This window comes from Chroicocephalus ridibundus, chromosome 3 (assembly GCF_963924245.1).
Source record: "Chroicocephalus ridibundus chromosome 3, bChrRid1.1, whole genome shotgun sequence".
In the NCBI taxonomy this organism is placed as follows: Eukaryota; Metazoa; Chordata; class Aves; order Charadriiformes; family Laridae; genus Chroicocephalus; species Chroicocephalus ridibundus.
The window spans coordinates 95,192,639-95,206,985 of NC_086286.1; the positions used below are offsets into that span (position 1 = coordinate 95,192,639).

A 14,347-nucleotide genomic window follows, 5' to 3' on the forward strand; every position below is an offset into this window, starting at 1 on the left:
TAGAACTATATTTTTCCTGTTAATTCCAATATTATGACATTATAAAACTAGTAATATGATGCCATGAAAACTATTCTAAAACCAAAATATATATCCGTTTGAAGTTCAAACAATGCAGACTTATTTCTTGTTTCCTAGTTGCTTTAGGAGAATAGTAAAATTTATCTTCAAGCAGTTTGACAAATCCTATATTTGCAGAGATTTAGAAGGCACAGGTTAGCAGACTAGTGAGGTGAAATAAATATTCCTAATATTAGTGAAAGTCAGATTGAAGTACTTTGAGTATATTTTATGTTAATCCAGAGCAAGCTGTAACAATGCCAGCCTTACTTGAAAGGACAAGCTTTTAAAGAAGATTCTGTAATCTACCTGAAATGATCAGTTTGTTCCAATTCTTCCAAGAACAGTTTGTTAATAAAAAAAACCCGAAAAACTTTACTCCATTATATTTGAAGGTTGCCATAGAATGTCTAAGGTATACTACATAAGTAGTACAAAAGCCTAGGCATTCTCATGGCACGGCATCATAATCTCACGGCAAGGGCTGAAGAATCAATCAAGTACATAGAAAGATTCTCTCTCCACATGCGAAACCTTACTTCTCCCTCCCAGAGGTCACCTCTTTAATTAAAAGAAGCCCCTATAAAAAGGATGAATGCATTAGGCAAGTGCGCTACAAGAGCAGTTAATATCTTTCAAATTCCGATCCTTTACCTTTGACAAGTGACGCGCTTTGACAGAAGCATAGCTCTGAACAGAACAGACAAAAAGTACACTCTCCTCTTATTTCTACCTAAGAGTGTATTGGATACTAAGTTTCCTCATTCCATGTCACTAAAAAAAAAAAAAAAAAAAAAAAAAAAAAAAAAAAAAAAGAACTGAAAAGGAAAATTTCATAATTTAAGAACCAAACTCAAAGCAATCTCTGGCCAGGATGCAGAGATCTCGGAAGAACTACTATTTCTGTAAATTCTGCTCATACTGAAGGCAACTACACGTAGCCGCACAAGCGTAAGTATGCAACTACATCTTCATATTAGAAGTTCTGGACTTTAAAAACAGTTCTTACTCTAACGTATACATTCCTGCTCTAGAAAAGTGCCCTCCAGGAGTTCAGTAGAGAGCTTCCACTCTCTTTAAGAAAGCAGCAGTTAAGAAACACAGATCCAGAAACACACATTACAAAGATGTCCTTCAGAAGGAAAAGTAAGTAAGGAACAAGAACTTGCTGAACAGAAGTGAAGGCTGCAAAAACAAGGGTTCAGGCAAGAACACATGGCACTGGGAAGTACAATATTCAAACTTCAATTTGATTGCTATTTGTCACTTGTGATGTTTTCTACTGAAGATCTAGGACTTCAAGACCTCGTTACAGAAACGTGAGAACAAAGGTTTTTTTTCTACTTTTTTTTTTTAATTTCTTTCTAAACTTTTTATAAAGCTTTAAAAGAGTAACATGGAACTGTTTTTTGAAAGTTTGGATTGATTTTCAAGTTACATGCATCTACAAGCAAAATATTCCCCGGTTTAACTATAGGTTCTTCTCCCAAAGAAAAGAAAAAAAAATACATAAAAAAAAAGAACAGAACTTACTGCTAAGTCAAGAGTGCCAACATATACGATCATAGGATTTTTCAAATAGGATTTCGCTAGGCGACGAACACCATCAGGCCAAGTAGCACTAAACAGGAAAACACACACAGAAGAATAGAGTGCAAAATCTTCTCCAATTCATTAACTGCATCACATTTTTATTTCTTTTCTTCCTTATACACCAGTGAAACACTTCAGTAAGTAATAACAGCAGTGAGCTTATATAACATTTAGGAATAATCTTAAGACGTTATTAGTAAACAGCACTCAAGCTTTAAAGATAACTTTCTCAGTTAAAAATGCAGGCGACAGTCATGGAGCCTTTCTAACGAAGCCAGAAGTGAGTTCAATGATACCTAATAAGCAAGTTTCTGGTCTGTTTTTATTTCTAAAACAATAGCTCTAATGCAAAATTTGGCAAAAAAAAAAATATTATTGTTGGGATATTGTGTTCTTAAGCTCCCAAAAGCTGCATAATTTAAAAATTAATGCAGGTACAGGCTAGCACAGATACCAATCAGAAGGCTAGGATATGTTCGGTCCCAGATGGAGAAGTGGAGGTTGGCATTTCAAATTGATATGGCAAATTCTAACACTCCCAGGACACCTTCCATTTTGGGAAGAACTCAAGTTGTTTTTATAGTTGATGTAAAACATCAGAAAAGGGGTAAGAAATGAAAATAAAATTGTCAAATGACTCATTAGGACTGACTAGACAGAATTAGAAAGAAAACTGATGCCATTCCCATTTAAGCTAGTAGAAGTCTTATTAAGAGTGACACGTTTGTTTTGAAGTTAACTTGTTCAATAACCTTATGTTTACAGTGTTCAAGTATGGAGCACTATTATGTTTACATACCTTGTCATAACAGTTTGTCTGTCAGGCCGCACGTCTATTAGGATCTTCATTATCTGAGGTTCAAATCCCATGTCCAACATTCTGTCAGCCTCATCTAAAACCTGCTCAGAACAAGGTTATTTATCGTGTCTAGCTCCTTAGATAAGGGTTTCAGCAAAACATTACACAGCAGACCATTTTAATGGTCACAATTTTAATTGCAGAATCCACTCCATAACATATTGCAAAACCTGTTCAACTTCTATTTCACCTCTTCAATTTCCTTGAAGCTTTTTCATTTAGTAATACATTTGCAGGCAGAACAAGAAAATCCACAGCACCTTTAAGATGCTTAAAGTCAATAAAGAAGAAACAACTGTTTTGTTTTCACAATAATTTGGTTGAGGCCTAAAACTAAGCACAAAATTAAAAAATACCAACAAAACACACAACAAAAATAAACCCAACCAAATCAAGTCGGAGGACCTCACGCAACACACTTAAAATTATCAAAAATTTTTATTGAAAGGGGAAATCTCATTTCTGCCTTGTTAGAGATCTCATACCAGAATGAAATATCAGTTATCGATTTACTTCCTCATTAGAAGTAGGAAAAAAGCCAGACTTTACATTCTCGTTCACACTAGGACACTGCAGAACTCCCAGAGCTCAAACTTGTTTCATCTGGTAAAAAAAAAACCAAAAGAGAACAAGTGAGCTGAAGGTCTGCGTACAACTATTTAGAACTGATCTATTTACTAACATAGAAGCACAGTTGTGAATGTTTTCAGTCTCATACAAAGGAAGAAGGGTGCGATCCAAGACTCATTATCCTACTTTAATTTTCAAGTACAATTTATGTAAATCAAAGTTATACGGATCATGCTTTTAAATATTGACATTTTCTAGTTACTTATGTGTAAACATAAGGCTTGGATAATAATCCCTTTCTACTGTCCTGATTTTGCTGTTCCATTCTTTTCAGATATTTTATTCTATTAAAAGTTTTTAGTACATTATCTATGTGAATCTCTGAAACAGTAACAAATCACCAGCTGAGAGCCAGAGGACAGGAATTCTATTTCTTGATTTGATTTTCTTTATTATCAAAGGACTCATGTAAATTTCATTAACTACTTGGACTCTAACACAATGGCAAGGCTGAAACATCACTAATTTTATATCCAGAGTTGGCTGCTACACCCCTTTCAGCAGGAGAAGCCTCCTAAACTATTAAGCACACTGGTACACTGCTGGAAAGGGAGAAGAAAGCACTTCAGTATGTGTATTAGACGGATCACAGTAGTTGAAGCTTACTTTCCTTACTTCTGATAGCTGCTTAATAAAGAATAAACGCTGTAACAGTCATTAGATAGATATTATCACTATTTATTCCAAATGCCTCATACCCAAGTCCAGGTTTATAAACTAAATCTCCCCTCAAGTGACATAATCTTAGGTTTCTTGTTACCTATACGTATTTACTTGTTTGTAAATATTATTAATTTCAGTTCTATTTCTTGTCAATAAATCCTTACAAGCCAGTTCACGTGAAAATTGTTTTCTTTCCTCCGTTTTAAATTAGTTATCAATAAGATTTATACTATTTTTTTTGCATTTGAAGAATAAAAGGACTACTCCAATCTACCTTCTATATTCTGCTTCATGATTTCTCTATGTATTTTTTAGTACACTCTTTCCCCTAAATGCTTCCCAGTTATTCATGCACAACTCTGATTTCCTTACTCCTGCTTTATGAGCATAAGATCAAAAGAAAAAAGCACTCGGATTACTGATGAATGAATACTGATTTACACTGAACACAGCAAAACAGAAAGCAATCTTCAAATGACACATACTATAAAAAAAAAAATCACAAGGCCACATATGACGGAATTTCCCACTCTTCCTTCTGAAACCATGAAAAGTAGCAGCCTATCTTGGATAAATGGCTTCCTACGAATCTGAATCAAGAATGCAACTAACTTGATGGTTCTGTCAGGCAACAAGACCAATTCCCTGCCTCCAATTCTCGTGTACGATGTATAATCAAATATAATTAACTCTAACACAATTTGGTTGTTTGCTTGTTTGTTTGTTTTGAAGAAACAATTGTATCCCAGTCTCTGACCTTGGAAATCTTTTGGAAAACAATTCTGCAAACAATACTCAGTGCACTTGAGGAGCATTTACAAGACTCATCAAGATCTTTAAATGAAAACTGTAAATGAAGCTCTTCAATGAAGAGTGTTCTTCATCCAAGGTGCTAAAAGCCGAAGTCTAATACCCCTGTCTTTACTCTGAAATAAGGCTGCAAGATTAAATTATTTGTTGGCTGAAAATTGACAATGAAGCTGTGGAAACAGAAAGCATCTTATGTATTAAAAAGTACAAGGAAAAATAGATAGTGAAATAAAAAAAATTAGAATTTTGGATGTCCAACTTTTCATGTGGGACTTAAAAGAAGCACAGCATTTCCCCGAAGTCTGACGTATGAGACATTATCCACTTTGCAAAACATGGTCCTCGCACTGGTTTCAATCTTCTGAAAACATTTAACTGCTATCAGTACAACAGATGTCTTTCTCCTACTTTACATCATCATATTTCTCAATAGTTTTGGTAGCCAATTCTTTTCAGCAATGTCATACTACAGTATACCCCGTACATACTGAAATATCTGATTTTGGTTACTTACAAATTCTTCACTTTACAAAGCAGCGTGTGCTTGTAGTATGACTACACTTCACCTTGGTAAAGAAAGATTACCAGTGTTCTTACAGTTCTCAGAAAGCAGGTGTTCAGGCCTTTTTTCCTCCTGCTTAGCAATTACACGTATGAAAGTATTTCACAAAATAGCAATGATTTCAAGTGTCCAGCACAGCAAAAGGCAAGAATGAAATGAAGACATAAGGACTCATAACAACCTTTACATTGCAATTTTCCCACTGAGATCAAAAGAAAGTTTGTCACCAAACATTTAAATATCTAACTGTTTGAGACTCTGGTGCTTACTGCACAAGTTCTAGTAAGAAATCCCATCACTGGTAACCTTTAAAAGAAATGGAAAGACAACTTGGGAAAGGCATTTCATCCATTAATAATCGATCTTGCAAAAATGAATTTTAAAACAGCAAACATTACAAATACGAGATAATAATTTAGAATCTTCAAAATGCTTACTGTGCTAGAAGCCTACTTTATTATTTTCTTATTTCTATTCCACAGCTGCAATGCAATTACGGTTAAGTATGAACCATCCCTCCAACACCAATCTCAATGAGAAGATATATTGTAATTAAGACTTAAAAAGTTTCAAGAAAACTTCATTAAAGATTAAGCTCACATTAACTGTTAACCACTTCCCAACTAGTGCATTATTCATTCCCTATCAGCTACTTGCCAAGTATGTGATGCTCTTCAAATTTATGAAGTTGTTCATTTGAAGATCATGCAGTCTGCCAGGAGTAGCAATAACAATATCCACACCTTTGGTAACCACGTCTATCTGTCCTTTTCGGTCCCCACCACCATATATGCAAATACTGAAAAATAAAATGTTTTACAGAAGCAGCGTATTAAGGTTCAACTTTTCAAGTAAATGCTACCATGTCGCTTGATATGAGAAAGTATCATCAAGAGGAAGGAACGCAGTAAGTGTGACTGACAGTATCACAGTAAATAATGGACTGAATACTGAATGATATTCCCTCAACAGTTCACCAATACCTTTCTGACGGAATCGCTGTGAAAGTAATCATGAAAGGAGGGAAGGCAGCTAGCTATTAAGCTATGAGTATGTTTTGGGTTGTTCTGAAAACATTCATGCCAAAAATAGACAAACATATGAAAGGATGCATTATTTTCTAAACAGTACCATCAAAAGTCAAATGTTTTGCTGTTAAAACTATTAATGCACTTGATAAGGTATTAGGCTTACACACAAACTTAACATGCTCTGTAAAACTCCTTAGTATTTTTGGGAAGGAAGCGGAAAGTACATTTCAGTATTTGATGACTACAAGACAATTCTGAATGCTATATGAAGTTACCAATGAACCCTAAAAGTAAGTTTCAGAATACAGTAATATGTGTTTAATAGCTTAAATGAAGACCCACACTCTCATCAGGTTTACTGATGAAACCAAATTGGCGGAGCTGGCTGTTCTTCTGTTACTCAGAACCACAAAAGGCTAGAGGACTGGGCTGACAGGAATCCCATCAAGTTTAACAAAAGCAATGATAGGGATGGAATTACCTCATGCTAGAAGTTGGCTTTGCAGAAAAAGACTTAGGCAGGCAAGAAACTCAGCATTATTCAGCAGCGTAACCCCACAGAAAAGAAAGCCAGCCACGTACTATGGAGAAGGTAGCCAGCAGGTTGAGAGACTCATTATTCCGCTTTATTCCATACTTGTGAGACCACAGCTCAAGCACAATACTCATTTTTTGTACCCCCCATCTCTATTACAAGACAGACATATCCATACTGAAGCAAGTCCAGCAGGCAGCCACCAAGATGGTTAATAGGATGGAGTGCATCATGCGAAAAGCTGGTAACCAGGCTTGTTCAGCCTAAAGAGGAGAAGGCTCAGGGAGATCTTATTGCTGTCTACAGCTACATAACAGCAAGATGCCAAGAAGACACAGCCAGACTATTCTCAGCTGTCCACACAGAAGGACAAGAAGCAACAGACAAAGCTACAATACAACAAACTTCAACTATATAAGAAATAGATTTTCACCATGAGAGTAGTCAAAACAGGTATTCTAAAAACTGGGAAAATACTAACTCTGCGTTTACTACCTTCCCCTCTTAGCAAATGCAACTATTTTAGTAGATGAGCTGAGCCACAAGTGGTAGGAAAAAAAGTTACTTAGGAAGTAAGATTACCTTTTAATTCCTTTGTATGTGTACTTCGAACACTCTGCCTCTACTTGAAGTGCCAGTTCTCGAGTGGGAGCAAGGACTAACATTCCTGGCCCCCCACGCTGATCTTTGGATCTGCAATAAAGCATGTTTAGAATGTGGGTATATAAGGCTAGACAAAGTCCATAAAAACTGACATTGATTATTTTTCTACTGTTCTAGGCTTTCTCAGTACACTGCTACTAACGGAATCCATGGGGACAAGTTTTGTACTTACTCCACTAGGTTTACACTTTTTTTTTGCAATTTATGATTTATTATCTTTACTAGAAAACTAGGGTGGGGGGAAGTATCCACAGCTAAACAAGTCAGACGTGAGCAGTCCTTACATTGGTTGTGAAGTCAAGTGAATGAATCCAGGCATTAAGTATGCTAATGTCTTCCCAGTACCAGTCTGTGCTATACCAATAAGATCAGTTCCTTGCAGTATGATCGGCCATGCCTGGGACTAACATAAAACAACAAACACTTAAATACACTTTTCTCTTAAGCTTCAGTTAGACAGCCATCAAAAATGAAGAAGTACCTGAATTGGCGTAGGCTTCTGAAAACCAACTTTTCTTATATTAGCCATAATATCAGGATAATGCTCAAATACATCTTCAAATTTACAAACAGGATTGGGAATGCAGCGCTTTTCACCTTCTTTTAAGTCATCACAAATTATATTATTATTTTCTTTCCTGTATAGAATTAGAGAAGTGCAATTGCTTTAAAGTCTCATTGTCTGAAAAAGCAGAGCTAACACAAAAGACTGCCTTTGTTTGGTTTTGGTTATTTATTTTTTTTTTTTTTAAATTCCTGGAAGAACAAAAAACAAGCTCTTGAATGAGACTTATAACTATTCTTCTAACTTTAAAGAGAACTTTACTACAGAAACAATTCTCCTGGAAGACATCAATTACCCTTTTTTCTTAAGAATGACTAGTTTGAAGTTACAGATGCACAGTTAACATGAACTGCAGTCCTGTCATACCAAACTTCAATTATACTCTATTACAAATTAAATTACTGCGACAAGTTCTTAAACCTAAAGACAACCTAGAACTCATATGAGTGGACTGGACTACTTTGTCAGAATCCTATATTCTGACAAAAGCCTTCCTGAAATATTTTCAGAGCAGCTCCCTGGATGCTCTAGAAAATACAAACAGCACAGTTTGGAAAAAAGGACATGGTCAGTAACACAGGTTCAAAAAAAACCCCAACCAACCACAAAACAATAAGCCTCCCAAAAGAAACAAACCAACCCCAAAGCAAAATAATGCACACAAAAAGCTACATTAAAAACCTGAGGTTCTAAGGCTCCCCTCAATTAAGAGGTATTAATATGCATAAGTATTTTATTTTCCTTCTGATCCTGTAGTCTTGTGAAGATTCCATTCAGAAAATAGTTTTACTTCAAGCAGTGTGGGCTATGAAAAGAACGGGTAATTCGACCTCTCCTCATGTTTACAGAAATGTGTTGGGTTTTCTTCACAATTACTGTCTTTTTTTTTTCCTTAAAGCAAACAGATTAGATGAAAAAGGAAAAAACACTCATTTATTACACAAGTATTATTGCTCAACACGTTATGAGCCTAAAGAACAACGCTCTATTGTTTTTGACTGGCTCTAACAGTAACATATACTTCAAGGAAACAGGTGCCAATTCCATGCTTTGCTTACTGTGGCAGGGTTTCTCTGGAAGGCACACAAGAGGAAAAATAGACACCATGCGAAAAGAAAAGTAGTAAAAGGTAACGCTTCAAGAATGTTCAACAACTTCCTTAGAACTACCAAAACCAGTCGAAACTATTACCAGGGCCTGAACAGAATCACTTGAAACAGACGATCTGCTTTTCTTGCAAAGTTAACAATGTAGATTGCTGGATCAAAATGAATGGATACAGTTGACTGAAGCATGTACTCACCAGGATGTACTTTCGAAGATAAGATAGACAGACGGGAAGACAAAAGTAACAGAAGTTGAAATTTGTTTTGAAGATGGTATTTGACTAAAATATATTGGGAAAAAAAAAGGGCACCCAAAAGGTATTCAACTCGTGAACAATAATATTTGAAAGGATGTAGAAAACATGAACATGCTGTCTCGTGAAATGCAAAGAAACAACCAAAAACCAATGAACTGCCTTGAATTTTTTTTCTCTTCTGAAAGACAACTAGATGAAACACTTTTAGACAAGCAGTTAATTCTTAAAGTTAATTTTGCAAGCAACTAATCATACCTCATCTGCGAATTACTGTTTAATTCTTAAGAAAACATTCCTAAGGAGATCTAAGTTACTACAAGACCCTAACACGAATGCTTCTGTCTCAGTACTTCATCTCCCACTTTCTGGACTTTATACCTTAATTGTTATTTTTGCCAAGCAGATGATTCCCTATATAAATGATCTTACCGCCACAGTTCCACTTCTTCTTGTGACATTGATGCAGTCCTTGATGATTCTTTATAGAAGTTTTTCTCAATTGGAGGCAAGTCTTGAACAATCAGAAAAAGTAAACTTGTCAGTAAGAAGCACTACAGATTCAGGGTAAGTCTGCTAAAGCTCAAGATGGAAATCCGCAAACCCAGACAGTGCCTTGTACCAGGAGATTAGTCAGAAGCAGCAGCAGACTACTGTTATTTACATAAAAGATGAAGGCTGAGACAAACACTTAAGTAACTGCAAAAGAACCACTTCCCCACATTTCAAGTTCTAAAGTAATTTCTACTCATATATATAGTATAATATTTAACAATTCTCAGATTTTTGTTGTGGCCACATACGAAACAACAGCATTTTCAAAGGATGAAGTCAAAATACTAATTGAGTAGTAAGTTTAAGTCTTCACACAGCAACTACAGTGTCCTGCACGACCATGCTGAGAAATGCTGACACGGTCACTTCACTGCAAATACTTAACTAATTCGGACACCGGAAGATTCAGTCATCTCAAAGCAAAAATTAAAAGTGCTTAAGCATTCAACAGATTTATCATATGAAGACAAGTATCATACAATCAAAATTCTAGAACTAACCTGCCCACTTCATTGCTTCATATTTAGCTTTGTTTTCTCGAAGAGAGGCCCAGTTAATCACTGATTTCGTTGGGTTACTTTCAGGCTTGATAACGTCCAAGGTTTTTCCTGCGGAGTTATTACCAAAATGCTGCTATTTGATGGAGTCTGTTGGAGGGCGAGTGGGAACCTCCCCCCCAAAACAAACACCTTACTTTCTTTTTCTATTGTAAGGTCTCTTATGTGATTTAGAATAGACATGAAGCATTTAAACAGAAAATTCTTTCCTAGGTCTTAGCCTGAAATATCAGTAAAACCTGTACAAATCCAGTTCCGATAAAAAAAGAAGCATTTCAACATCTTTAGCTACCTGAAGTAATGACAGGTTCTGAAATGCTCCCCCTCCAGCTATAAATAAAGCTTGCTTGTTTTGCAACAGACTTTTCAAAAACTTGTGAACCCAGTAGATGTTTTGCAGACAGAACACTTTATTTTTAACAGCTACAAGAGGTTTACTTCTAAAGCATTCAATGTCACCACAATAAAGTCTGAATGTAGTTACATTCTACACCCCCTTTTTATGAGGTTAACACTTCTTAAGAAAGAAAGGTTTTGCACTGAAGATATAAATGGCAACACAATTATATATTAGTGAAAAAGCAAGAAACACAGCGAAAACACAGTCACACATACTAAGGAAGTGTTAACTGTTTCTAGTCTCTTGAAACACTCATCCACCTTCTGGGGCACTTCTAAAATCAAAACTCACAACTACTTCATTTCTTATTTTAACGCTGGAACACAACTCTGGGATCGCTTCTTCCTCGTCAGTGCCTCAGATCAGTAACTATGGATGTTGTTTGCCATGCAAAAAGTCGTTGGAAGCACATACAAGACAAAGAACAGTAACATAAACAGCATCTCAACATACAATCATTACTCATGTATCCACGTAACAGACAAAGTTAACACAATGAAGCCTAGTATAGTGAGGCATGGTGTGCAACGTGAAATCTTAAATGCTAACTTCCCAATAAACCAGTAAGAAGTCAGCATGGCCCATGCTATGATCAGTACATGTTTGCTTTACAGGCTACGTTTATAAAAGCTTATTGAATTGTAATACTGCACAGAAACCACATTAAAACTTGTATTTTGGTGGAAATCAGACTGATAATGCAAGAAACCAAGTAGTATAACATTCTGAATTCATTAAAATTGTTCAAAACACATGGAAACAGATTTTCACAGAAGTCCGTCAGTTTGAAGAGGAGAAACTGTTCACAGATGAGAAAGGAGAATGTCTAGATTTCTGTCTTAAGGAGCTTTGCCACTGTCCAAGAACAAGGTGAAAGTTAATTCACCTCGGCAAAATACTAATAATATAAAAACACACCAGCAAACTACCAAATATATGGAAAGACAATCCACAGTCCTTTTTCTTTTTTTTTCCCCAAAACCTACATTTCTTACCTTTCTCAGTTCCACCTCTACTGTAGTTTTGTCCAGATCTTGTAATAGCATTGTCAATCAACATCTTAGCTTTGTTTTGCACAGCAATGCTGCCAAAAATCTTTACTTCAGCTTCACAGGTTCCCTTTATAACCTATGTTCATAAAACCATACTGAGTTGTTTTCTTTTTTTAATGCTGCAAACGCAAACATTATATAAGAATACATATTGAAAACAATCTTTGATTTTATTTTTTTCCTGAATTTTAACTTCTCTTCCCAGGAAACAGCCCTTTAATTCCCTTTCTAAAAGAAAGGGAAATAAACGCATACTTAAGGAAAAAAAATACCAGTAAGCTTTTCCTACTTTCATGTACCAATTCCACTTCCTTTTTACCAATTCTTGTAACAGAGCAGAATTGTTACAGCTACTGCAACACCCTTCAACTTAGTGCAGTAACTCTGGTTTACACGAAAGCAAAACCAAGTATGTTCCCAACAGAGTCCAGGCCTGGATGACACACAGCACATGGTACCTTTATCCTGGAACCTGACGAATCCTCAAGTTCTCTTATTTTAGCTCCGCCCCGACCTGTTATAAAGATACACAACTGGTATTACGGAGATTTAGGCAAAACTCTCAAAAAATGCACACGGTAACTGTTAGGTATTTTGGTTGTGACCAAAACCTAGTACCTTCATATGGGTGCATGCATCCATAAATAAAAACTTGTGACACCAAACTGCTGGAAGTAATTTTTTGGCAATCAATCAAATGCAAAGTGGGTGTGTGGGGCAAGGCACCTCAGTTAAAAAGATGGAGCAAAAACCAGCTCAAGAGAGCGCTGACCTTCCTCCAGGTGATTAGAAAGGGGCTTCACACCACTTACAGACTGCTGGCCATGAAAAGCAGACATTAACCCAACCATTTTAGGGAGTAAAAGCACAGCTACCCTGGTGAGGAGAGCTCCGCTCTCCAGCCAGTACCCTGTAAAAGCACCCTGCCATCCCCAGGTGAGAGATGTTAGGGGATTACAAGGGGCTGTGGCCCTTCCACAGAGAGCAGTGGTGCCCCTCCTCGGGGCACAAAAGACAGGGGCCCACACCAACAAACCTCTTCATGGCCCGTTCCTCTCCTCCTCCCCCACCTGCTCACCTCAGCAAGCCAAGCACCCCGGGGGGGGGGGGGGGTGTGTGCAGCCGTTATTACCTATAAGAGCCCCGACCAGGGCACTATCAAGGTGGAAGCAGAGCGGCTCTGTGTCATCCCCAACTTGGCTGGCGGCAGCTCGGGGCAGCCACCGCCTCGCCCCTTTCCCCGGGCCACGGGAGCCTTCAGTGCCTCGAGGCTCCCACTCCTCCCTTCTGAGGCCAGCCGCCGCCTCCCGCCGCCACTCAGCGCTCCTTCGCCCCCCGCCGCCATCTACGGAGGGACGGCTCTGCGGAGGGGTCGCCGGCGGCTGCCACAGACGCCCAGCGGCGGCAGATGGCGGCCGGCCGGGCACACCCTCATCCTCGCCGCTGCTCGTGTCCCAGTCAGACATGGCGGCTCCCCCACCCGCCTCCGCGCCCCACGTGGCGGGCCTTGGCGCGCCTTAGACTAAGGGCGCGCTGATTGGCCGGGGCGGGTAGCTCTCTGAGCAGTGATTGGCTGGTGAGGCGAGGCCGTCCCTGCCAAGCTCGAGGCGGTGCTCGCGCTCCCCTTGCTGAGGGCGCTTGAGGGGGGCTGAGGGCACGGCTCCTGCTTTCCGTTCTCTCCCTGCTCCCTTCTCCCCTGCCGGCGTCGGGGCTGTCCGGGATGGCCTCCGCTGAGGAGGAGGAGGAGGCGGCAGCGTTTTAGGACGGGAGGGGCAAGAACTGGGTCCTGAACGTGTGGGAAGCCCCCGAAGTCGGGGCGGGGGGGGAAGGTGGGCAGCCTCAGGGGTGTTTGGGGCATGAGGGTGTGGCACTGAGTCATTTTGCTTGGTGTCTAGGCTCGTGTCACGCCAGTACATTGTAGTCAGAGTTTTTTAGGGAAGTCTTAATATTTAATCTCAAATTAAGCTTTAATGATGCTTTAGTGAGGATCTTTGTATGGCTGAATGTACTAAAGCTGGTACAATATTGGAAACGGAATGATGAAATGGCTGAGGTCGAAGGGACCTCTAGAGGTCATCCTGTCCAACTGCCCTGCTCAAGTGGGGCCACCAAGAGCCAATTGCCCAGAACAGTGTCCAGGCCGTTTCTGAATATCTCCTAAGGGTGGACGTTCCAGAACCTCCCAGGGCAACCTCTGCCGGTGCTTGGTCTGCTAGCATAATGCCCACACCACCCCTTCAATTACACTGAAAATCTGCTAAATGAAGGTTTAAATTTCCCTTTTAGGCATGGTCCTGTACTTCTGTTGTACAGAGCTGAACGGTGAACGTATATATATGTCTCTTTATGGATGCACGTTACCGCCTGTGCCTGGCCATTGTGGCCTGTGGGATAACTCAACAGGAAAAGCTTTGCGCTGCTGTCTTCTGACCTTTCCCTATCTCTATGTACA

General features: G+C 38.7%; 1 protein-coding gene across 1 annotated transcript in view; it reads right to left on the reverse strand.

The window, feature by feature from the left end:
• The window catches only part of DDX43 (DEAD-box helicase 43), a 19,283-nt gene extending 5,922 nt beyond the window's left edge, over positions 1 to 13,361 (reverse strand). Inside the window, 12 exon segments of the mRNA XM_063331122.1 lie at positions 491 to 531; positions 1,570 to 1,681; positions 2,453 to 2,553; positions 5,835 to 5,976; positions 7,326 to 7,436; positions 7,691 to 7,809; positions 7,888 to 8,044; positions 9,764 to 9,845; positions 10,387 to 10,494; positions 11,839 to 11,971; positions 12,354 to 12,409; positions 13,028 to 13,361. Coding sequence (XP_063187192.1) covers positions 491 to 531; positions 1,570 to 1,681; positions 2,453 to 2,553; positions 5,835 to 5,976; positions 7,326 to 7,436; positions 7,691 to 7,809; positions 7,888 to 8,044; positions 9,764 to 9,845; positions 10,387 to 10,494; positions 11,839 to 11,971; positions 12,354 to 12,409; positions 13,028 to 13,361 — 1,496 coding nt within the window.
• Between the last annotated feature and the right edge of the window lie 986 nt (positions 13,362 to 14,347).